At 50.8% G+C, this 24,813-nt stretch overlaps 1 protein-coding gene across 2 annotated transcripts in view; it reads left to right on the top strand.

Annotated features, from left to right (window-relative positions):
* Positions 1 to 24,813, top strand: part of SCAMP2 (secretory carrier membrane protein 2) — a 29,474-nt gene continuing 4,661 nt past the window's right edge. Inside the window, exons 1-8 of one of the 2 annotated variants that reach the window (XM_019011045.3) lie at positions 13 to 179; positions 18,528 to 18,596; positions 19,058 to 19,156; positions 19,682 to 19,810; positions 20,992 to 21,109; positions 21,697 to 21,825; positions 22,505 to 22,664; positions 24,481 to 24,582. In XM_019011045.3, the coding sequence (XP_018866590.1) occupies positions 123 to 179; positions 18,528 to 18,596; positions 19,058 to 19,156; positions 19,682 to 19,810; positions 20,992 to 21,109; positions 21,697 to 21,825; positions 22,505 to 22,664; positions 24,481 to 24,582 (863 nt within the window). In that variant the 5' untranslated portion in view covers positions 13 to 122. Of the gene's footprint in view, positions 180 to 18,527; positions 18,597 to 19,057; positions 19,157 to 19,681; positions 19,811 to 20,991; positions 21,110 to 21,696; positions 21,826 to 22,504; positions 22,665 to 24,480; positions 24,583 to 24,813 lie in introns of both variants that reach the window. The other variant, XM_004056523.4, reaches the window with a different exon arrangement.

Below are 24,813 nucleotides of genomic sequence, written 5' to 3'. Positions count from 1 at the left end.
CGCGCCTGCGCCAGAACCGCTGCCTCGCTCCCGGAAGTGGAGGGTGTACACGAAGCGCCGCTGGGTCTGGGTGCCCGGAGGCAGCAGCGTTCGCGGAGTTCGCCCGCTGGCCCCCGATCGCCATGTCGGCTTTCGACACCAACCCCTTCGCGGACCCAGTGGATGTAAACCCCTTCCAGGTAGAGCCCCTCTCCCGCCATCCAGCTCTCAGATTTCCCTAGGGCCCACGGCCGCAGCCCGGGCCTCTTTCGCTAGAGCCGGGAGACGTGGCGTAGGAGGGACGGGTCATCTGCCCAATGGGAGAGCGGGCTTTGAGGTCTGGCCTATCGTAACGCGTGAGGGGCGCGACTAGCAGCAGGTGGAACTGCAGAGGAGGCGGGGCGCTGAAGTCTTGGAGACAGTGGGGTCTTCTAGCACCCGGAGGCTGGGCTGTGCTAGGGAAGGGGACTGGAGCAGGTACGGTCGGACCCTTAGGGAAGTCTCCTAGCGTCAGGGAGAAGCGAAATGTGGCTATCACATTCCCTTATTCTTGGATAGACACCTGTCTTGAGTCACTTTAGAAGAGGGGGTGACAGCAACATATGAGGAGGTGGTGAAGCCTCTGGTGGAGGGGAAAAATGTGGGAAAAGCCCAGGACACCTGCCACCGCTCCACCACCAGCCAAACTAGTGTATAAAGTACAGGAGAGCCCCTGAGATTTGTCAGGGAAAGAAAGATGGGAGAGGGCGGGAAGGTAGCCCAAGTTGAAAAATGGCCTTGATAAGAATTCCACATTTTGGCCATGGGTCTAGTTTGGAGTGGGTTTTGACCAGATAGGAGAGCCCGGGTTAGGGAGGGAGGAGAGGTGCGGGGGACTGTGAAAAAGTCCGGACCCACAGGGAACGTTTGTCTGATGGAACTGTGTGTGGTGGCAACATAGTTGAGATGCACTGACGTGTGAGCTGGCCTGACTCTTTTTTTTTTTTGAGACGGAGTCTCGCTTTGTCGCCCAGGCTGGAGTGCATTGGCACGATTTCCGCTCACTGCAACCTCTGCCTCCCGAGTTCAAGCAGTTCTCCTGCTTCAGCCTCCTGAGTAGCTGGGACTACAGGCGTGTGCCACCACACCCAGCTAATTTTCATACTTTTAGTAGAGACGGGGTTTCACCGTGTTGGCCAGGCTGGTCTCAAACTCCTGACCTCAGGTGATCCATCCGCCTCGGCCTTCCAAAGTGCTGGGATTACAGGTGTGAGCCACCACGCCTGGGCTGACCTTTTGAATAGCAATCAAGGAAGAAACAGTCTTCCTGCTTTCTTTCTTTTCCTTTTATTTTGTTTTGTTTTGTTTTGTTTTTTGAGACAATTCTTGCTCTGTCGCCCAGGCTGGAGTGCAGTAGCGCGATCTCGGCTCACTGCAGCCTCAACCTCCTGGGTTCAAGTGATTCTCGTGCTTCAGCCTCCCGAGAAACTGGGATTACAGGTGTGCACCACCACACCCGGCTAATTTTTGTATTTTTAGTAGAGACGGGGTTTCACCTTATTGGCCAGACTGGTCTCAAACTCCTGGCCTGAAGTGATCCACCCACCTTAGCTTCCCAAAGTGCTGGGATTACAGGGGTGAGCCACCACACCTGGCCTCTTTTTTTTGAGACAGAGTTTTGCTCTTGTTGCCCAGGCTGGAGTGCAGTGGCGCGATCTCGGCTCACTGCAACCTCAGCCTCCTGGGTTCAAGCAATCCTCCTTCCTCAGCCTCCTGAGTAGCTAGGATTACAGGCATGCACCACCACGACCGGCTAATTTTGTATTTTTAGTAGAGACGGGGTTTCTCCACGTTGGTCAGGCTGGTCTCGAACTCCCGACCTCAGGTGATCCACCTGCCTCGGCCTCCCAAAGTGCTGGGATTACAGGCATGAGCCACTGCGCCCGGCCCTCTTTCTTCCTTTTTTAAGGCAGGGTCTCACTGTGTCGCCCAGGCTGTAGCACAGTGGAGGTCATGGCAGCCTTGACCTCCAGGATTCAAATGATTATTTGAATCCCACCTCAGTCTCCTGAGTAGCTGGGACTACAAGAATGTGCCACTGGGCCTGACTCCTTTTTAAAAAAATTTTTGTAGAGAAGAGGTCTCGCTGTGATGCCCAAGCTGGTCTCGAAATCCTGGTCTCAAGCAATCCTCTGGCCCCAGCCTCTCAAAGTGCTATGATTACAGGCATGAGCCACAGGACAGTCTTCCTACTTAAAGCCCACACCTTTCTGCCTTTCAGCTGAGAGCACAGGGATGATCTTTTTCCACCATGAGGGGCTGAACTGTTACCTCCAGAGCTCCTATGCCTCTTGTTTCACGTCTGCTCAAAACCCGTTCTAGGGAAGCTTGTTTGTGCTGACTGGTGAATTATGAGCCCTGATATTCTGCTCTGTCAGGATGTCACCAGGCACATTAACTCACCCTGCTTGTCCTTTATTTTGGTCATTGGCAGCTTTTAAGTTTCCTGCAGGTGTCAGAGAAGTCCTTGAAGGAGTCCTTCCTGTCATTCACAGCATGAGTTTTCCCACTTTGAATCGCTTCAAGGGTCAGAGCAAAATCAAAGGAGACTTGAACTAAATAATTATACGCTGTCAGGAGAGTGAAAATGTTTTGCTTCTTTCTTGGTCTCAAGGTGTCTTAGCCAACAGGAGCCCTCAGGGCAAATTCTGATAGCTTGTTCCTTAGAACATCAGGGAATTCTGAACATTCCTCTCGTAGCTTAATGTTTCTTGACAGAGCGTTTGCAAGGACCTTGTCTCTTATGTAAGGCAAACAGTCATCTCTATTGAGTAAAGAAAGAAGATTTGCATTTTTTTTTCTGCCAATGTCTTCTGGTAACAGACTTTAATTACAAAACTGCTGTATAATACTGGGGTTTGGGTTTTAGTAGGATCTTGTAGCCTTATGGTGTATGTTGTATGTGATGATTTTCCATTTTTTATGTGTGTTTTTTTGTCCTCTCAGAATCAGAAATAAAAAGTCTTCTGCTGTCTGACAGAGAGGAAGTCAGTTGTCTAAAAATGCAGAGAGCTTTGCTCCAGTGTTAGCAGAGGGCAAGATAGTTCTACCCTGTATTAATAGCTGCTTGAAAGTCTTAAACCTCATCTCTGGCTCCAAAAATGACTGTGCAAACTGTGGTAGAAGTAACTTCTGCATTCTAGCGAGACAGTCTGTCCATCAGGAAGCCCCAGGATATGGCATGACAGGAAGCAGCTGTGGTCCTGTCAACCAGCCACATCTGGTGGGGAGTCCTGGGTGGGAAGAAGAAAGCTGGCTGGCTGGCTGCGATTTGCTCCTCCTCATCCTGGGCTGGGCTTTTCCTCGTGGCACACAGTGGTGTGGGGAGAAACAGCTTTGGATGTGAGGCCTCTGAACCTTCTCCTGGTCAGAGCTGCCCACCTTTTCCTTGAGATGGTGATGTCTGCTTCCTTGACTGCCAGGGCTAGGACGTTGGGAGGTGTAGCCCTTGGGTGCCTGGGTGTGAGCCCAGCTTCATTTACTCAGGGTGTTGGCACCAAGCTCAGGAGAGAGCAGGTGGAGAGGTGATAGACTCAGAAACCGTCACACCTAGTCACACTCCAGAACAGTCGTTTTTATTTCCGTCACGCAGTGACAGAAATGGTGGATTGCAAAAATATACCTAGTGTTCGGAGCCCACAGTTGACTGTTAAGAGCTGAGAACATTCTTAGAACTCTATTCTAACCTCTTCAGTTTAGAGATGAGGAAACCAAGACCTCAATGAGGATGGTATGTGCCAGAGTCATCAGTTGTTTAGCAGCAGGAAGGTGCTGACCTGGGTCTCATTCCCAGGACAGGGCTGTTTTAAAGGTTTTGAAGCTCAGACATTGGTGTTAAACTGCACTGGGGCTATTTTAGGCTGGCTAAGGAAAGAATGGAATGTAACATCATCACAGTTGTCACCATTCTTGAGAGTACTGGGAGTGGTGAAAGTAACAAATTAGTATTAGCTAAGCTACCTTTTTTCTCCAGTGTGAGGGGGTGGAATAATACAGATCTTGTGCTTTTGTTCTTTAATTTTTTTATTTTTTATTATTGGTTTTTTTTTCCACTGGAGAACAATTCTTGGGCTTTTTAAGACAGTTCTTTAAAGCAATATATATTCTGAGTAATGCCAGTCCCGAAAGGTGCTTGTGGTTCTGTGGTCAAATAGGTTTGGGAATTGCTACCTATTTCATTTTTGTTTCTTTGTTTATGTTTTTTGAGATGGTGTTTCGCTCTTTTGCCCAGGCTAGAGTGCAATGGTGCGATCTTGGCTCACTGCAATCTCCACCTCCTGGGTTCAAGCGATTCTCCTGCCTCAGCCTCCCGAGTAGGTAGGATTACAGGCACCCACCACCACGCTCAGAATTTCTGTATTTTTACTAGAGACAGGGTTTTACCATGTTGGCCAGGCTGGTCACGAACTCCAGACCTCAGGTGATCCACCCGCCTCAGCCTCCCAAAGTGCTAGGATTACAGGCGTGAGCCACTGTGCCCAGCCTGTTTGTTTTTTCAAAGATTCACAAGGCTTGGCCAGGCATGGTGGCTCACACCTATAATCTCAGCAATTTGGGAGGCCAAGGCAGGTGGATCACTTGAGGTCATGAGTTTGAGAATGGCCTAGGCAACATGGCAAAACCCCATCTCTACAACAAATACAAAAAATTAGCCGGGTGTGGTGGCATGCACCTGTGGGCTCAGCTACTCGGGAGGCTGCGACAGGGGAATCACTTGAGCCTGGGAGGTGGAGGTTGCAGTGAGCTGAGGAGTGCCTTTGCACTCCAGCCTGGGTAATAGAGTGAAACTCTATCTCAAAAAACAAACAAACCAAAATAAAGATTCACGAGGCCTGTTAGTTTGTTAAAGGCTCTGAGAAATCCTACAAAAAGACATTGGCTCAGCTTTATTTGACCCAGCATTTCTCAAGGTTATTCGACCATGGAATCTGTTTTCTGCTCACTCGTTATATCCTTTGAAACTCCCAGTGCACCATTTAGTTGACTTCCTCATCCAAGGTTCTTTATTAAGTGCCTGCTTCCACCCCGCACTGTGGGCATGTGCTTTTATGACCTCTTCCTTGCGTGTGGTTATGATCGGGATGATTAGAAAACTTCCTGCACAGAAAGAGCTGTGAATGGGAAGTTAAGATATGAGTGTGCCACAGAGGTTTGCCCACCTCCTAGGAGGAAGCAGGAAACTGCAAGCCAAGTGTTGTTGATTTCACAGCCTTCACTGGCACACCCTAATTCCTCTGTTGGTTATGGCAGCTGCTTTGTACCCTCTGAGTATTTCCGTCTCTGCTTCGGAATGATCCAGGGTGTCTGCTCCCAAAAGTTTCTCATTAAGTCTTGTCAGGTGATGAAGGGGTGGAAAGCTAAAGGGAGTCATTGTACTGTCCATTTTTCAGCAGTCCACTAAAAATCAGACCACCCAGGCAAGTGCCTAGGGCTGCTTTCCCACTCAGCACTTCTGCCAGATTATCCCAGGCAGACAGCATTGATCTCAAGGAGAGGAAGTGGAATAGGTGGTGGCATTGAACAGAGAAAACCTTTCAGTGTCTGTAAGTTGCCAAGTCACACAATATCACTTTCACACATTGCCTCCTTGCAGTTAAAAGATAATCTCAGTGTTGTGGCTGCTTCCCAAGGATTTGAAATATTTCTCTCCTGTGGAAGGAGGAAGTGGTGGCAGAAACGTGATTTGGGTGTGAACAAAGTTACTTGAATTTCCCGGTGCAGACAGTGGGACCTTCCCAGACAGGGTCGGCCCCAGCTTGACCACAACTTTGGGAATTCTTGGAATAACCAGATGGACCTGGTAGAACTTTCCTGTGTAACAGAGCATTGTCTCAAGAAATTTGAAAATGGCAGGGTTCTTACGGCTTCACTGTGACTGCAGACAGCTGCCCAGATAGGAGGATTCCTGCCTTTATGGTTGGCACCTGGAGCCAGGCTGGGTGTTAAAACTTGGGTAGAGAGATAGGTGAACTTTGACTCTTCCGTTAAGTCTTCTTTGGAAACACTTGGGGTAAGATAATCTTATGTTCAGAGAAATGGTAATATTTAACCAGGACAAACAAGGGGTACTTGCTGTTCATTCAGAGAAGAGTGCTGTGCACATTTGCAAACTGTGACCCATCCAGCAAGTGCTGCTTTGAGATGTTCAGGTTAGTGCACATCACTGAGGTCATGCTGCTCTGCAGGCCTGTGCAGGAAACCGTGGTAAATGAGCACAGTATGTGATCAGTGGCTTCTGGCAGGAGAGCTAAGAAATACTGAGGCCAGGGCGCAGTGGCTCACGCCTGTAATCCCACCACTTTGGGAGGCCGAGGCGGGCGGATCACAAGGTCAGGAGTTCGAGACCAGCCTGGCCAATATGGTGAAACCCCATCTCTACTAAAAATACAAAAATTAGCCAGGTGTGATGGCGGGCGCCTGTAGTTCCAGCTACTCGGGAGGCTGAGGCAGGAGAATCGCTTGAACCCGGGAGGCGGAGGTTGCAGTGAGCCAAGATTGCACCACTGCCCCCCAGCCTGCATGACAGAGCGAGACTCCATCTCAAAAAAAAAAAAAAAGAAAGAAAATAAATGCTCACTGAGAGTGACAGCACATCACAAGTGGGATCAGGGCAGTGTCCAAAGGAGCTGGGAGGGCTCTCAGGACGAAGGGCAGAGCCCTGTGGCACAGAGGGCTTGGGCTGAAAGCAGAAAGCCTGGCAGATGGGAAAACAGGGTTATTCATTTATTTTTTGAGACAGAGTCTCACTCCCGAGTAGCTGGAATTACAGGCGTGCACTAGCATGCCTGGCTAATTTTTGTATTTTTCGTAGAGGTGGGGTTTCAACCACGTTGGTCAGGCTGGTCTCAAACTCCTGATCTCAGGTGATCCACCCACCTCGGTCTCCCGGAATGCTAGGATTACTGGTGTGAGCCACCATGCCCGGCCAGAAAACAGAGTATTTTTGGGTGAAGGAGTGCCAAGAACCAAAAGTCGCTCCTGCTTGCTGTCATCCCTGTACTCCTGTGTCCACTCTTACCCCTGCACCCCCAGGCATGTCCTCACTCTTAGATCTTAATGGTCTCTCGGGGAGTCATGAGCCTGGGATGCGTCTGCTGCTTGTGACTCACATGCTTGTTTGGCCAGTCTCTTGAAATTCTCTCCATCCTTGGCCTCTTTTATCTTGATAATTCTCACCTTCCTCAGCCTGTTTTCACTTCCTGTCTCATACATTTAGGAGTATTCCAGAGTTCTTTTTTGTTTTTATTCATGCTATTGGAAGTTCAGAACTTAAACTTTGTCTTTCTTTTCTTTCTTTTTTTTTCTTTTCCTCCCCTCCCCTCCCTCCCTCCCTCCTTTCCTTTCCTTCCTTCCTTTCCTTCCTTCCTTCCTTCCTTCCTTCCTTCCTTCCTTCCTTCCTTCCTTCCTTCGAGACAGAGTCTCACTGTGTTGCCTAGGCCAAAGTGCAGTGGCACAATCACGGCTCACTGCAGCCTCAATCTCCTAGGCTCCAGAAATCCTCCCATCTCAGCCTCCCAAGTAGCTGGGACTACAGGCAAACACCATCGTGCCTGGCTTTTTTTTTTTTTTTTTTTTGGAGAAATGAGGTCTCACTTTGTTGCCCAGGCTAGTCTCGAACTCCTGGATTCAAGCAATCCTGCCTCACCCTCCCAAAGTGCTGGGATTACCCTGTTCTCACTTTATACCTTCATTTCTATGGCTTCAGAATAGCATCCACATTTCAGCGATCCCAGATCTAGATCTCTAGTTCTCAGCTTCCTCCTGAGCTCAGACCACTATTTCAAACTCACACCTGCACCTTCCCAATCCTTCCAACCAGAAATATTCCACAGCTATCTCCAACCTGACTCAATATCTTCTCGGATCCTCTCCCTACCCCACCACACCCACCCTTGAAAAACCTGTTCCTCCCCTCCCACAGTCACTTATTTTGGGCACTCCTTTCTTTCTTTTTTCTTTTCTTTTTTTTTTTTTTTGAGACAAAGTCTTGCTCTGTTGCCCAGGCTGGAGTGCAGTGGTGCTATCTTGGCTCACTGCAACCTCTGCCCCCCGGGTTTAAGCGATTCTCCTGCCTCAGCCTCCCAAGTAGCTGGGACTACAGGCGCGTGCCACCACGCCTGGCTAATTTTTGTATTTTCAGTAGAGATGGGGTTTCACTATGTTGGCCAGGCTAGTCTCAAACTCCTGATCTCAGGTGATCCACCTGCCTTGGCCTCCCAAAGTGCTGGGATTACAGGCGTGAGCAACTGTGCCTGGCCTTTTTTTTTTTTTTTTTGAGATAGAGTCAGGCTGGAGTGCAGTGGTGTGATCTCAGCTCACTGCAGCCTCCACCTCTCCTGGGTTCAAGCGATTCTTCTGCCTTAGCCTCCTGAGTAGCTGGGATTGCAGGCATGTGCCATCACGCCCGGCTAATTTTTGTATTTTTAGTAGAGATGGGGTTTCACCATGTTGGCCAGACTGGTCTCAAACTTCTGACCTCTAGTGATCCACCTGCCTCACCCTCCCAAAGTGCTGGGATTACAGGCATGAGCCACTGTGCCTGGCCTCAACTCTATTCTTTCCCTTCCCTTTCCTGCCCTGTAGTCTTTCCATTCCCAGGCCAACCCAGAGAGTTGCTGAGCCCGTGGGATTGATGTGAGGAAGGTCTCTGAAGTCCCTCTTGTTCCTCTTCTCCATCCCCAGCTGCTGTCCCTCAATTTGGTCCTCACTTCACCCATGTTGACAGTTGTGTCCTAGCCAGTCTTCCCGCTGTTGTCCTCCCATGCTGTTGCACTCCCTTCACTGCTGTTAGAATGATCATGTCACCCCTGACTGCAAATCTCTAGTTGTTCCCCGTTGCCTGTAGAGCAACATCCAAAGTCCTACAGTCTGGCCCCACCCTCTTCAGACTGGTTCCCTGATACTCCAGACTCTTCTCTCCACACACCCCTCCACAGCCTCCATAACCTTCTCTCTTCTGAACACATGCAAGCTCTTTTTAAAGATTCTCAGCCAGGTGCGGTGGCTCAAGCCTGTAATCCCAGCGCTTTGGGAGGCCAAGGCGGACGGATCACAAGGTCAGGAGATCAAGACCATCCTGGCTAACACGGTGAAACCCTGTCCCTACTAAAAATACAAAAAATTAGCTGGGCATGGTGGCACGCACCTGTAATCCTAGCTACTCAGGAGGCTGAGGCAGGAGAATCACTTGAACCTGGGAAGCGGATGTTGCAGTGAACTGAGATCACGCCACTGCACTCCAGCCTGGACGACAGAGTGAGACTCTGTCTCAAAAATATATACATATATAAAATAAATAAATAAATAAAGATTCTGTGGCTTTGCAAGTGTGGTTCTTGCCTTCGTCTTTACTGTTTGCTAGGTTTCTTTCATCTCTCAAGATCCAACTCAGATTCCAGCTCAGTAGAGCCTTCCCTGACTCTCCCAGACAGCTTAATTACTCTCTCCTCTATGATCACATTGTGTCTCACCCTGTGTCTGCCCTCACCCTGTTACAGTGCTGATCATGTGCCATCACCTCTTGCCCTGGCTTCTGTGTGATTCTCTGTACTATTTGCTTCTCAAAGGCAGGAAGCAAGGCTCTTTCTTGGTGTCCCTAGCCCAGTGCTTGGCATGGAATGGTTTGTGTATGGAGAGACTACACAGAGGTGGGAGGAGATAATAAGTGTCCCATTTTGAGGGTAGATTCCTTTAGAGGATTGGTGCCAGGTCCTGGAAGGCCTTGAATGACCGGCCAGGTGACTCAGACTTGCTTTTCTGAAGGTTCCACACATTGCAGCCGGTGGCAGGAAGCGAGGCCTGAGAGTGTACCTTGCTCACTTACTGTTTTTTTTTGGAGATGGGGTCTGTCTCTGTCACCCAGGCCAGGGTGCAGTAGCACAATCATGGCTCACTGCAGCCTCGACCTCCTGGGCTCAGGCAGTTCTCCTGCCTCAGCCTCCAGTGTAGCTGGGACCACAGGTACCCACCATGAGACCTGGCTGATTTTTTTTTTTTTTTTGAGACAGAGTCTCGCTTTGTTGCCCAGGCTGGAGTGCAATGGAGTGATCTTGACTCACTGCAATCTCCCCGCCTCCCAGGTTCAAGTGATTCTCTTGCCTCAGCTTCCCAAGTAGCTGGGGTTACAGGCGCCTGCCACCACACCCGGCTAATTTTTGTATTTTTAGTAGAGACTGGGTTTCATCATGCTGGCCAGGCTGGTCTCAAACTCCCAACCTCAGGTGATCCGCCCACCTCAGCCTCCCAAAATGCTGGGATTACAGGTATGAGCCACTGCACCCGGCCTAATTTTCGTATTCTCTGTAGAGACGGGGTTTCATCATGATGCCCAGGCTGGTCTTAACTCCCGGGCTCAAGCGATTCTCTCACCTCAGCCTCTTAGAGTGCTGGGATTACAGTCATGAGCCATGTGTCCAGCCTATTTTTTTTCTTTCTCTTTTTAAAAATATGTGTGTGTGTGTGTGTGTGTGTGGTTTTTTTTTTTTTTTTTTTTTTTTGAGATGGAGTCTCGCCCTGTCACCCAGGCTGGAGTGCAGTGGCACGATCTCAGCTCACTGCAACCTTTACCTCCCTGGTTCAAACAGTTCTCCTGCCTCAGCCTCCCAAGTAGCTGGGATTATGTATATGTGTTTTTAAAATCAAAATAACATGACCATATTATAGAAAATTTGGAAAACAGAAAATAAGTCTTCCATATTTCTACCAGTCATTTGCAACCATTGTTATTTATTTATTTATTTATTGAGATGGAGTCTCACTCTGTCCCCCAGACTGGAGTGCAGTGGTGTGATCCCGGCTCACTGCAGCCTCTGCCTCCTGGGTTCAAGCAGTTCTCCTGCCTCAGCCTCCCAAGTACCTGGAATTAGAGGCATGCACCACCATGCCCTGCTAATTTTTGCATTTTTAGTAGTGAGGGGTTTCACCATGTTGGCCAGGGTGGTCTTGAACTCCTGATCTCAAGTGATCTGCCCACCTTGGCCTCCCAAAGTGCTAGAATTATAGGTGTGAGCCATCGCACCTGGCCTGTATTTTTTTTTTTTTTTTTTTGAGACAGAGTCTCACTCTGTCACCCAGGCTGGAGTGCAGTGATGTGATCTCGACTCACTGCAACCTCTACCTCCCAGGTTCAAGCGATTCTCCTGCCTCAGCCTCCAAAGTAGCTGGGAATACAGGCGCATGCCACCACGCCTGGCTAACTTTTGTATTTTTTTTTTTTTTTTTTTTTGGTAGAGACGGGTTCTCACCTTGTTGGCCAGGCTGGTCTCAAACTCCTGACCTCAAGTGATCCGCCTGCCTCGGCCTCCCAAAGTGTTGGGATCATAGGCATGAGCTACCGGGTCTGGCCCATAATTTAGTATTGATGTAACAAAGCCTTTTCTTTTCTTTTCTTTCTTTCTTTTTTTTTTTTTTTTTTTTTTTTTTTGAGACAGAGTCTTGCTCTGTTGCCCAGGCTGGAGTGCAGTGGCGTGACCTCGGCTCGCTGCAAGCTCCACCTCCTGGGTTCACACCATTCTCCCGCCTCAGCCTCCAGAGTAGCTGGGACTACAGGCGCCCGCCACCACGCTCGGCTAATTTGGTTTTGTATTTTTAGTAGAGACAGGGTTTCACCATGTTAGCCAGGATGGTCTCGATCTCCTGACCTCGTGATCCACCCACCTTGGCCTCCCAAAGTGCTGCGATTATAGGCGTGAGCCACCATGCCCGACCAGAGAGCCTTTTCTGTATTGCTGCACCATCTTCATAGCTGTGATGCTTAGTGGCGTTGTGGGCCTTCAAGGGGATGCGTACCAAAACATACCTGTGGTCTCTGTCATTGGATGTTTGTTTCGTGCTTTTTTCTTCTATTGTAAGTCCTGGTCCTATGAATATCATTGCAGGTACAGATTTTTACATGTTTTTGTGATATTTTCTTAGGACAGATTCTCAGGTATCAGGTCAGAGAGCGCCAAGGTCAATTGTGGCTCTTTGTGCACTGGGACCCAGCTAGCCACTCTGGGGATGGTTGCTTTTTCGTGCTCTGTGACACTCAGCCTCATCTCCAAAGCCAATAGGACTTCACAGAGGTTCCAGAGTGTTGCTGACTCTCTGCCTCTCAGCATGACCCTGAATTTTTAATTTTTTAAAATTTATTTATTTATTTATTTATCCCTGAGTTGAGTCTCACTCTGTTGCCCAGGCTGGAGTGCAGTGGCACGATCTTGGCTCACTGCAACCTCTGCCTCCCGGGTTCAAGTGATTCTCCTGCTGCAGCCTCCTGAATAGCTGGGATTACAGGCACCCGCCACCATGCCTGGCTAATTTTTGTACTTTTAGTAGAGATGGGGTTTCACCTTGTTAGCCAGACTGGTCTTACACTCCTGACCTCAGGTGATCTACCCGCCTCAGCCTCCCAAAGTGCTGGGATTACAGGCATGAGCCACTGTGCCTGGCCAGAATTTATTTATTATTATTATTATTGTTTATTTTTTTGAGACAGAGTCTTGCTCTGCTGCCCAGGCTGCAGTGCAGTGCTGCGCTGTGATCTCGGCTTACTGCAGCCTCCTCCTGGGTTCAAGTGATTCTCCTGCCTCAGCTTCCCAAGTAGCTGGGACTACAGGCATGCACCACCACACCTGGCTTTTTTTTTTTTTTTTTTTTTTTGAGACGGAGTCTTCCTCTGTCTCCCAGGCTGGAGGGCAATGGCACAATCTTGGCTTACTGCAACTTCCGCCTCCCAGGTTCAAGCGATTCTCCTGCCTCAGCCTTCCAAGTAGCTGGGATTACAGGCGCCTGCCACCACGCCCAGCTAATTTTGTATTTTTAGTAGATACGGGGTTTTGCCATCTTGGCCAGGCTGGTCTCAAACTCCTGACCTCAGGTGACCCACCTGCCTCAGCTTCCCAAAGTGCTGGGATTACAGGCGTGAGCCATCACGCCTGGCCAATTTTTGTATTTTTAATAGAGATGGGGTTTCACCATGTTGGCCATGTTGGCTGGTCTAGAACTCCTGGTCTCAGGTGATCCTCCTGCCTTGGCCTCCCAAAGTGTGGGGATTACAGGCCTGAGCCACCGCACCAGGCCTAAACTTATTTTTTATTTTTACTATGAAAAAAAAGAGACAGGGTCTCGCTATGTTGCCCAGGCTGATCTCAAACTGGATTTAAGCAACCCTCTCACCTCAGCCTCCCAAAGTGCTGGATTATAAGCTTGAGCCATCGTGCCCGGCTGGCTCTGAATTTTTTTTAGTCCGTGAGATAAGATATTTATTTAATGTGTTTATTTGGAGCCTGAAATAAACCTCACACTGGGAGCCTGGGTGGAATACAGGAAGGGAAGGCAAGGAAAAGTCACAGAGAGCTCAGACAGCCAGCACCTGTGAAACGCGTGGAATGAGGTTTCCAAACCAGTGACAAGTGTGGTTTTCAGTTAGCCGGGCGTGGTGGTATGTGCCTGTAATCCTAGCTACTCGGGAGGCTGAGGCACAAGAATCGCTTCAACCTGGGAGGTGGAGATTGTAGTGAGCAGAGATTGCGCCACTGCACTCCAGCCTGGGCAACAGAGCGAGACTCCATCTCAAAAAAAAAAAAAAAAAAGTGTGGTTTTCATGGCCCTTCCTGGGAGAGCTGCAGCCTAACTCTGCCTGCCTCTCTTCCCTCACTGCCTTTACCCCCCAGCTATGTGGAAGTGCCCCCCTGCCTTGCAGTGGTGGGGGGCCTTACTGATCTGGGCCTTTGCTGTCTGTCTTCCTTCTACAACCTGGCCTTTCTTGAAGCCCACCAAGGTGTCTCCCCTTCTTCCTGTTTTTTGCTCTGCACCTTGCCGTGGTCCCCAGCACCCCTTCAGGGGGTGCCCACTTGTCTCAGATACCAGATTGTGGACTCCAGAAGGGTGAGAGCTGTGTCTTATGCATTGTGGTATGTTCCTCACACTGTAGCTGGTTGCTGAATGAAAAGAACTGAGGTTAAGAGCCTTTTATTTGTTACAAATTCAGTAAAGGGCAATAGCCACTCTGAGTGGCACTGCAGGGGAGTTTTAGGTTATTCCTCCTTGTAGGTGAAACTTAGCCCTCACCATCCTACTTGACCCATTTAAAAGCCAGTTAGGACCGGGCATGGTGGCTCACGCCTGAATCCCACCACTTTGGGAGGCTGAGGTGGGCGGATCACAAGGTCAGGAAATCAAGACCATCCTGGCTAACACAGTGAAACCCCATCTCTACTAAAAATACAAAAAAATTAGCCGGGCGTGGTGGCGGGCGCCTGTAGTCCCAGCTACTGGGGAGGCTGAAGCAGGAGAATGGTGTGAACCCGGGAGGTGGAGCTTGCAGTGAGCTGAGATCGCACCACTGCACTCCAGCCTGGGTAACAGAGCAAGACTCCGTCTCAAAAAAAAGAACCAGCTCTTTGAAGGAAAGAAGGAAGCAAGGAAACAAGCAGAAGCCCTTGTCAGTGTCCTCCTGGAGTGGGGCTCGTTCATCCCGCCACATATTCACTGAGCGCCTTCAATTTGTCAGGCTCCGTACCAGGCTTCGAGATGCTTTGCCCCACTCAGCTTTACCATCTTGTGTCCCTGGAGACAGACTTGGATTAAAAATCTGGCTGAGCCACTACCCCTGAGATCTTAAGACAAGCTACTTCCCCTCTCTGAGCTTGAGCTTTTCCAGCTGCAAAATATAAATATTCCTTCCTTATAAGGCTGTTGTGAGGGTTAAATGAGGAGCTGTATTGTAGCTTTTCTCAGCCAGGGTCCCGAGCTGAGCCACAGAACAGAGAAGCTGATTGGAGTGACTCTCAGCTCTCTCAAGTATGGAGTATAACTAGTACCACCCTAGGTACCAGGAGAGCAGTAAAGTCATTATAAATAGTGGATTAGGGGGTCATAAGTCTCTTGAAGAACCAGGTCAAGGAAGGCCAGTAAAACCCTCTTTTCTGACAACTCGACACAGTGGCTAGTTCTGGGGTGACTAGAATTTCACAGTAGCATCATTGTGTGGTGAGTTTGGCACACCGTAGACACTAAGTAAATGTCAGCTTCCTTCCCCAGTCCCTCCTCCTCCCTCCCTTTCTTGCCAGGGCTCAGCTTGTCTTGAAGCCACGCACATCTTTCAGAAAGAGCCTAGGTTTTCTTAGATGGGAAAATATCCACTTGTCTCAGCGTTTTAGGTTGCTCTTCCTAGGCAACGTGCTTCCAGGCCCTTGGGCTACTGCTGTGATGCAGGTGCCTCCTGTTTGCTATGCCCTGGCACTTGGGCAGTGCTTCCTAAAAAGAGGGAGGCCCTACAGCGTGCTGCGTGTCTTCTCAAACCGCTGAGCTGCTGTGCTGCCATAGGCCCTTCACCAAGCACCAAGGAACTAGAATATGAACCAGACACAGATGCACATGGCTGCAGGGAGCTTCTAACTTAATCATGGAGATCAGATTTGTTTATGAGGAGCCCGGTGAGGAGTCCAAGGCCATGTCTTTAAGATTTTAGGAAAAAGGGAGGGATCAGAGTGGACAGGGCAGTCACCCTATGATCCCCATCACAGTCCCCTTCTGTCTGCCATTCATAAAGGAAATGGCATCTCTTTGTGGGCCTGGAGATCACCTATTAAACATGTGCACCTTGGCCAGATGTCTGTTTGCCATTACCTGAAACTGCTACCAGAGCGGCCCCTCTTCCTCTGTCCTCTGGTGACTCAGACTCGAGGAGCCAGTTCTGTGGATGGTAGATCCGATTTCAGTGACTTCAGCGGTGGCTAGGTGTCTGCTGAGTCTGAGAGGGGAACAGATACCAAGCCCCAAATCTTCCTTGCAGGAAGCCAGATGATTCTGGTAGTAAACCACTGGTCATTCAGGCATGAAATAACCTCAAGGCCAATTCTTCAGCAACACAGAGCCTCCTGAACTTCACCTTGTCACTTTGTCCAAGTTGCAGGAGCCATCAGGGCAGAGGTGGTGTTCAGCAGGAAGGACATAGCCACAGTCTGTCGCAGAGGAGGTTGGAAGGGGTGGAGGCTGTAGTATGAGGCCCGTCCAGACACAGTGAGTTCTGGCTGTATGCCTGGAGGCAGTCAGACAGTCATACCCTCTATGAACTGGTGGCTTAGGTGGGAAGATAAGAGATAAGAGGAAGTATCTGTGATAAAACCAGAGAACATATTCAATGCTGACCCTCAGCTCTATAAATATTCAGAGTAAGGAGAGAGCTCCCATTTTGGGTCCTAGGATCATGGTGAATATCAGTTTCTACATCTGTAAACTGAGGGGGTCACTCTGTGGCTATGTCTAATATTAGCATTGTATTTAACAATTGGATCTGGACAGGGCAAGGTGGCTCACATTTGTAATCCTAGTGCTTTGGGAGCCCAGGGTGGGAGGATCACTTGAGCCTAGGACTTCAAAACCAGCCTGGGCAACAAAGCAAGACCCCATCTCTACAAAAAAACTTTAAAAATCAGCCAGGCCTGGTGTCTCATGTGTGTAGTCCTGGTTACTCCGGAGGCTGAGGTGGGAGGAATGCTTGAGCCCAGGAGTTTGAGGCTACCATGAGCTATGATTGCACCACTGTACTCCAGCCTGGGCAACAGAGTGAGACCCTGTCTCTAAAAAAGAAAAAGGAAAAAACAAAAAAAGAACTGGAGGCCAGGTGCAGTGGCTCACGTCTGTAATCCCAGTACTTTGGGAGGCTGAGGTGAGCGGATCACCTGAGGTCAGGAGTTAAAGACCAGCTTGCCCAACATGGTGAAACCCCATCTCTACTAAAAATATAAAAATTAGCTAGGCGTGGTGGCAGGCGCCTGTAATCCCAGCTACTCAGGAGGCTGAGGCATGAGAATAGCTTGAGCCCAGAAGGCGGAGGCTGCAGTGAGCCGAGATCATGCCACTGCACTTCAGCCTGGGTGACAGAGCGTGACTCTGTCTTAAAAAAAAAAAAAAAGAACTGGCTCTGCAGAGGCTTCCGGTGGAGGTGAGGCTGGGCCTGAAGTATGGGAGCATCTGGTTTAATAATTAGGGGTGTGGGGTGAGGTGTGGAACCCAAGCGGTGTCTCCACAGGCAGGAACAGCCCTGAATTTGGCCACCCTCAGGGCTGTTCCTCATGGAGCCCAGGCATGGCTGTGAAGCTGGACCTGAGCCCTGCATCTGTTACTAGGAAGGGGAGGGTGTGGAGGAGCTCTCCTTGGGGCAGGGCAGGGTGAAGACAGCTGCCCCAGGCCAGCAGGGGCACAGTAAAGAGGATGGCAGAGCCCCATGCAGAGATCAGATGGGAAAGGGAGACAAGGTTGTGTTCTGAGGACATTCTTGGATTTTATGAAAAGACTTTAAAAAACCCCCGAAACCCAAAAACATTTTCTTGAATTTTCACCTCAGCTCATCATATCTCTGCTCTTAGCAAGTGTGCCCGATTTAATAAAATCAGTACTGGCAGCCAGCAGCATGTTTTTGTTCTAGAAACTTAGACTATCTTTTTTTTTTTTTTTTTTTTTTTTGAGATGGAGTTTTGCTCTTGTTGCCCAGGCTGGAGAGCAATGGCACGATCTGGGCTCACCGCAACCTCTGCCTCCCAGGTTCAAGTGATTCTCCTGCCTCAGCCTCCGGAGTAGCTGCGATTACAGGCATGCGCCACCACGCCTGGCTAATTTTATATTTTTAGTAGAGACGGGGTTTCTCCATGTTGGTCAGGCTGGTCTTGAGCTCCTGACCTCAGGTGATCCACCCGCCTCAGCCTCCCAAAGTGCTGGGATTACAGGCATGAGCTACTGCGCCCGGCTACCTTAGACTGTCTTTTACAAAATAAGAGGAATGGCCAGGCATGGTGGCTCACGCCTGTAATCCCAGCACTTTGGGAGGCCGAGACAGGCGGATCACGAGGTCAAGAGATTGAGACCATCCTGGCCAACATGGTGAAACCCTGTCTCTACTAAAAATACAAAAATTAGCCGGGTATGGTGGCGGGCGCCTATAGTCCCAGCTACTCAGGAGGCTGAGGCAGGAGAATCGCTTCAACCCAGGAGGCGAAGGTTGCAGTGAGCCGAGATTGCGCCACTGCACTCCAGCCTGGGTGACAGAGCAAGACTCTGTCTCGAAAAAATAAAAAAATATAAAATAAGAGGAATAAATGAATAATAAGTAAAACAGTACAGAAAGGTTATAAAGTCAATAGTAAGTCTCTACCCTCACCACCCCATTCACTTGCCCCTCAGCACCCCACCCTGCAAAAAAAAAAAAAAAACCCACTCCCTAGGGGTAAATACTATGAACCATTTTGAATCTGTATAGGGCACCAACAGGAGCCTGTGTGGTGTGTACTCTCAAGCTTCTGGGTAAAGCTTGCTCTGGGTCTCTTCTGGGCTGAACCTTTTCCAGGAAGGGAGAAGGGACCGCAGCTGTGGTGTGGCAGAGGCAGGCACAGGACCCTTCCAGAGAGGCTTCTCAGGGTCCCGGGAGGGTGATCAGCTGCCCTGCTTCAGTCAGGCGTCACCGGCTCGCCCGCCGGCCCCTGGCCCGGGTTTTCTCCACTGTGTCTAAGGGCTTTTTTTCACCTTCTCAGGATCCCTCTGTGACCCAGCTGACCAACGCCCCGCAGGGCGGCCTGGCGGAATTCAACCCCTTCTCAGAGGTTGGTGAGCAGGCCCTCTTTCCAAGTCCCATGGCCCTCTGGGGTGGTGCTAGGGTGTCCGGGGTAGGGATCCTTGGCAAGGACAGAAGCAGCTCTGAGAAGCGGCAGTCCTCAAAGGGACAGTCCTAACATGAACCCGGGAGGCAGGGTAAGGATGGCAAAGCCACCAAACGCTCTGTAAAATTCTCCCCTTGGGATCTGTGACCGGGGCCCCTCCCCAAGGAGGTCAGGGCAGTGCCCAAGAGTGCTGGACCCAGCGAGCCCAGGGGTGCCGGGTTAGGGATCAGATGGCCTGAACTTGAGGCTTGTTGGCTGGGAAGCCACAGGGGAAGGCCCAGTGCAGGCCCCAAGGGAGTCCCCTTACAGGCAGGGGCACATCACTCATCCTGCTGTGGGTTTGCCCCCTTGTCACCAGCTAATGGAGTCCCACTCAATTCTGTCTTTTGATTTGTTCCATGTAGACAAATGCAGCGACAACAGTTCCTGTCACCCAACTCCCTGGGTCCTCGCAGCCAGCGGTTCTCCAGCCATCAGTGGAACCAACCCAGCCGACCCCCCAGGTAGTGCTGACAAAGAACTCTGGCCTTTTCTCTCCAGTGAGGGAATCATCCAGACCAGTAGCTGAGCCCTGAGGCTGGGGGCAAGCAGAGAGCTTTCAGCCTTGTCCCCCTAAGGGCCCTCTTGCTAATTTGTTCGGAGCTGGTCACCTACAAGTAGAGGGGCTGCTCTGCCAATTAATATCCTTACTCCCTCCATCCCATCCACCACCACCACTGAGAAATAAGCTTTACTCACCAGGCCGGGCTCCTCGGTGCCTCCAGAGAGGGCATTTGTCCCTGTTGTACCCCTCCAGGTCCTCCTCGGGCCTTTGGCTTGTTCTCTCTTCCTTGGGGCCCAGAATCTCTCTCTTTTTTTTTAACTTCATTAATTCTCACCTTCCTTCCTGTCTTCCTTTGTCCCTTCACCAAATACTGTGAATCTTGCCTGCTTTGTGCCTGGTGCTCCACTGCGCCGCCTCACTGCCCTCCCGCTGCGCCTCTCGCTGCCCCTATGAGCGTGACCCATGGTGGAGTTGTGTGTTGCAGCTCCTGCTTAGACAGGCCAGCAAGTTCCCGCCTGCCCAATTCCTGGCAGTGAGCGAGCTCTCAGAGAGGCAGATGCTCCTAGGAGGAGAAAGTATTCTCAGAGACAGCTACATGCGAAAGCTTCCGAAGGTAGGCCTAATGTAGATGAGCAGGAGGAAGGGCAGGGCACCCGGAGCCTGCCCCACACCCCTCCCAGGCCCCAGAGCCCTGTGGAGGTGAGGCAGGCCTTACATGCGGAGTTGCCTTTCTGTGCAGCTGGGTGGTGGGCTGTAGGGAGCTGGGTCCTTCTCAACTGGCGTCACAGACTTGGAGGAGGTCAAGACCCCCATCGTGGCACAGCGGGGTCAGTTCTGCTCCTGCTTCCGCCCCCAGTGCCTGAAACTTGGCTCTCCAAGTCAGCCTTAGGTCTTTGAAGAGCTTTTGGAGAGGTTGGTGTGTGTATACATGTGTGTGTGTACACATGTGCCTGGTTTGTCATCCTGTGAAATGCCCAGTTTGAGATCTCTCCCTAAAAAGGACTGTAGTCTCATCCTTCAGGAGGAACCTGGCCCAAATGGCAGCAGCTGCCAGCAGGTGCAGGGCCCCGGGGCCAGGTCTGTTCAGCCTCACATACAGTCAGTCCCTTACTGTTACTCAGAGGCTCTACCCCGCCTGGAGAGGAGATAAGTGTGGACTCTGCATGCCACTAAAGCCAGGCAGGGCAGGGCCACACCTAACGGGCTGTCCTGGGGTGTAGCCAGTTGCAGTTTAGGGGGACCTCAGGAGGCAGCTCCTGGGGGCAGGCCATGGGGCAGGGTGCTTGTACAGATCCTGAGGCTCAGGCACACGCCATCTGCCTTCACGTGTCTCCCCTTTCCACTCACTGTTAGCAGGCTTGCACTGTTTTCCTTCTTACACATCCACCAGGCTCTTCAAATGAGGCTTGGGTCTGTGGGTTTCTTGTTATAGTTTAGTTTCTTGTGAGGTCTTTTTCCCAAAGGTCACAATCACTGAGCTCTGCCTTGACCCAGTATGGGGAAGAGGTGGAGAAGCCACGGGGGGTAGTTTTCCCAACTGAAGCTTAGGGATGAGGGGAGAGGACAGCTTAGTCATGGCCAAGGGGTCAGGAAGGTGTGGGGGCAGTGGAAGACAGGTTGGCCTCTCTAAGGTGGTCTCTGGTACCTAAGACACTCTGTGGGGCGGGGACTGCTTCTGGGACTCCTTGCTGGCTGTCCCTGCCTGGGGCAAGGCCTCTCTGCCTGCCTACCCAGGCTGACACTGTTTCTGTTTGTTGTGTCTGGCTGTCCCTGTACCTCCCCTGTTCTCTCCAGGCCGTGGTGTCTGCAGCCCAGGCAGGCCTGCTCCGGCAGCAGGAAGAACTGGACAGGAAAGCTGCCGAGCTGGAACGCAAGGAGCGGGAGCTGCAGAACACTGTAGCCAACTTGCATGGTAAGGGAGGCTGCTGGGGCCTGGGGCTGCCCTGCCTGGCATAGAAGAGTGTCCTGAAACCTGTGCGGAGGGCCTCCCAGCATTCACCCTGAGCTGCCTTAGAGTTTTGTGGGGCTCTTCTCATCACAGGACGCTGGTCCTGGGAAGAGCAGTAAGTGGCAAGTCAGGAGACCTGCAGTGTAGTTGTAATGGCTGTAGATTACTTCTGCACTCCTTCCTAGCTCTAAAATTCCTTGATTCTTTGATAGCATAGGGGCATTGGTCCCACAATTCCTTGCTAATGATGATGAACTGAGTTCTCACACTTACGGGCTGCTTGTTAATAAAAATAATCACTTAGGCCATTTAGCTGTCTGTATTTCCCAGTGCATTTGGGGTCTGTTATCTCCATGTGAGCTTGTTGGTATCTCTTTGGGTTCCATTATCCTGTTCTGTCCCACTCCATGCTCCATGCAGACTCCAAGCCCTGCTTGCTGGAGCCCCTCTGGGAACCCTGGTTTGGCCCATACACTATGCTGGTGTGCACGCACCTCGATGCCCCTTCTGAGGCTGGGCCCTTACCTCGTCACTCTTTTTCCCCTACCCAGTGAGACAGAACAACTGGCCCCCCCTGCCCTCGTGGTGCCCTGTGAAGCCCTGCTTCTATCAGGATTTCTCCACAGAGATCCCTGCCGACTACCAGCGGATATGCAAGATGCTCTACTATCTGTGGATGTGTGAGTCCCACTCCTGCCTTCCAAGCGCAAGGGTGAATTGGGTGTGACTTGAGAGCCCCATCTTGGCCCTGGCTGCTCCTCCCTGGTATACAGGCTTTCAGCAGACTCCAGCCTTCCTCAGTGCCTGGGCTGGGTTGGGGAGATGCCTCTGCCCACAGGCTGCCCCCTGTCTGGAAACCTCCTTGAAAGGGGCAGTCCAGACCACCGATCAGGGAGGGTGGGACTAACTAGAGGCTTCCAAGTTCCTTCAGAGCTCACTGCACTAAAAGGCCCTCCTTAGGTGAAGGCCTTCCCTGCCCACAGGCCTGTGAACTCTGAGGGGTGAGGAAGGAGACTCCCCCTGCAGCTCCATCAGGGGCCATCCAGGGCCAGGGAAAAGCATTGCTAAGAGAAAGACTTCCTTCCCCAAGGACCAGCCCTGGGTCTGCATCCTCCCTCCACACCCCTCAGATACCCGGGCTGTCCCATCACCTCTCAGGAACGTAGTTTGATCCCTGGTTTTGAGGTCCCAGAAAACCAGGATATGGGAACTATCCCTGCCTAGGTACAGAGCGGGCTCCTCTGTTTCAGCAGCTGCCTTCGCAGCATGAACCTCACCTCTTCTAGGGAGTGGCTGCTACATTGGAGCCCCTCAGCCACTGTGGCACAAGTCATAACTCTGTCCTGTCCCCTTCCCCAGTGCATTCAGTGACTCTGTTTCTGAACCTGCTTGCCTGCCTGGCCTGGTTCTCGGGCAACAGCTCCAAGGGAGTGGACTTTGGCCTCTCCATCCTATGGTTTCTGATCTTCACTCCCTGTGCCTTCCTTTGTTGGTACCGACCCATCTATAAGGCCTTCAGGTGAGTGAGGCCGGGGCAAGGGGTGAGACTTTATGGCTGGCATCCCAGTTAGCAGGCTAAGGGCTATATAGGCCCTGGGACCCCATCTGAGTCTTAGAGCAGAATAGAATGTAGGGAAATCCGCTTTCCCTACATTCTGTTCCTCTGTTCCCACCCAGAGCAGAGACTGGGGGCCCCGTTCCTCAGTTTCTGTACCTGAGGTCTGCTCTGGGCCCTGTCCTTGGACCAGGCACAGGAGACCTAGAGAAGGGACCTGCCATCCCACTGCTCCCAGTCTGGCTGATGCCGTTACTGGGAAGAGGGAGGGGACGCTCTTTGGGAACTCCCTTCTGAGGCTCTAAGGTGTGCTTCTCTGGTAGCATCAGATGAGTGCTCTCCAGGGCTCTTTCTCCATGACTATTGATGCTTCCCAATAAAGAGTGCCAACGCCTAAGCTAGATACTGGGAACATAGCTGGATACACCTTACAGACCCCCAGGGCTTCTGGAATTGTACCTCAGTGTTTATGCTTTCAGGGCTGGGAGCCCAGCAGGCCCTGGGAAGAGGGGTTAGGGTAGTGGCTGAACCATCCCTGTACCACTGGAGGCCCTGAACCCTCACTGTGATCTAGCCCTCAAGGACACGGAGCTGGAAGTCCTCAGCTCGTGAGAGAGTTTCGTCTGGTGTCCCGTTTCCCAAATATTTTTTTCTTCCAGTCAGATGTACAGGTTTTGTTTTTTCCTCATTGTTCTTTGTTACCACGTATCCTCAAGTTCTATTGTTTTTGTTTTGAGAGGGAGTTTCGCTCTGTCACCCAGGCTGGAGTGCAATGATGCGATCTCGGCTCACTGCAGCCTCCTCCTCCTGGGTTCAAGTGATTCTCCTGCCTCAGCCTCCGGAGTAGCTGGGCTTACAGGCACACACAATCACACCTGGCTAATTTTTGTATTTTTAGTAGCGATGGGGTTTCCCTATGTTGGCCAGGCTGGTCTTGAACTTGTGACCTCAAGTGATCCACCTGTCTCAGCCTCCCAAAGTGCTGGGATTACGGGTGTGAACCACCGTGCCCGGCCTGTTTTGTTTTTTTGAGACAGAATCTCACTCTGTCACCCAGGCTGGAGTGCAATGGCGCAGTCTCGGCTCACTGCAACCTCCGCCTCCCAGGTTCAAGTGAGTCTCCTGTCTCAGCCTCCCAAGTAGCTAGGATTACAGGCGCACACCACCATGCCCAGCTAATTTTTGTGTTTTTAGTAGAGACAGGGTTTTGCCATGTTGGCTAGGCTGGTCTCAAATTCTTGGCCTCATACAGTTTTATTATTAAGAGATTTACTTAGTTTTACTTATTATTAGAGATTTTACTTATTATATAGAGATTTACTTATTATTAAGAGATTGGCTTAGTTTTTCTTGCCTGTTATGAAACGCAAGTACTCCAGGAGATGGAGTGTTAGGTTCTTTATTTTTTATTTACTTATTTTTCTGAGACAGAGTCTTACTCTGTCACCCAGGCTGGAGTGCAGTGGCGTGATCTTGGCTCACTGCAGGAGTGTGTGTTAGGCTCTTTATATTGTCCTTTGGGGGAGCAACTTTATCAGCTCTTTGAGGAAGGGGTCAAGCGCTGACCCCTTAAATTGGAAGGCAGTGAAAGGCAAGCTCTTCTTGATTATGGTGGGGGGTGTGTGCGTGTCCTTACGGGTGGTATGGCTGGGCCCCTGGAGCTCTGTCTCTTGCCCATGCTGCCTCCTGGCTCCTAGTGAGGAGGGATGTCACACCAAGTAAGAATGCTGAGGAACACAGCCCAAGCCCTCTTGTGACTTATTTCCCTCTCTCTCCACAGGTCCGACAACTCTTTCAGCTTCTTTGTGTTCTTCTTTGTATTTTTTTGTCAAATAGGGATCTACATCATCCAGTTGGTTGGCATCCCTGGCCTGGGGGACAGGTGAGACCTGGGCATCACAGAGGGAATTAGGCTTTGGATATGGGACTCAGCCTCTCTTGCCCTGTTTTCTAGCTCCCACAGAGCCCCGCCAGTGCCCTGCTTTTCCCATGGCGGGGAGTGGGTGAGTGGGCCAGCTTGGATCTGCTTTGGGCCTTCTCTCCAGTTCTTCATCAGTAGCCACTCACTTTTTTTTTCTCCTTGATACTAAAGGCATCAAAAGACACTCACTAT

Source organism: Gorilla gorilla, chromosome 16, assembly GCF_029281585.2.
Source record: "Gorilla gorilla gorilla isolate KB3781 chromosome 16, NHGRI_mGorGor1-v2.1_pri, whole genome shotgun sequence".
Classification (NCBI taxonomy): domain Eukaryota; kingdom Metazoa; phylum Chordata; class Mammalia; order Primates; family Hominidae; genus Gorilla; species Gorilla gorilla.
Note: the sequence above shows the minus strand (reverse complement) of the source record. Positions and strands in the feature narration are given on the sequence as shown.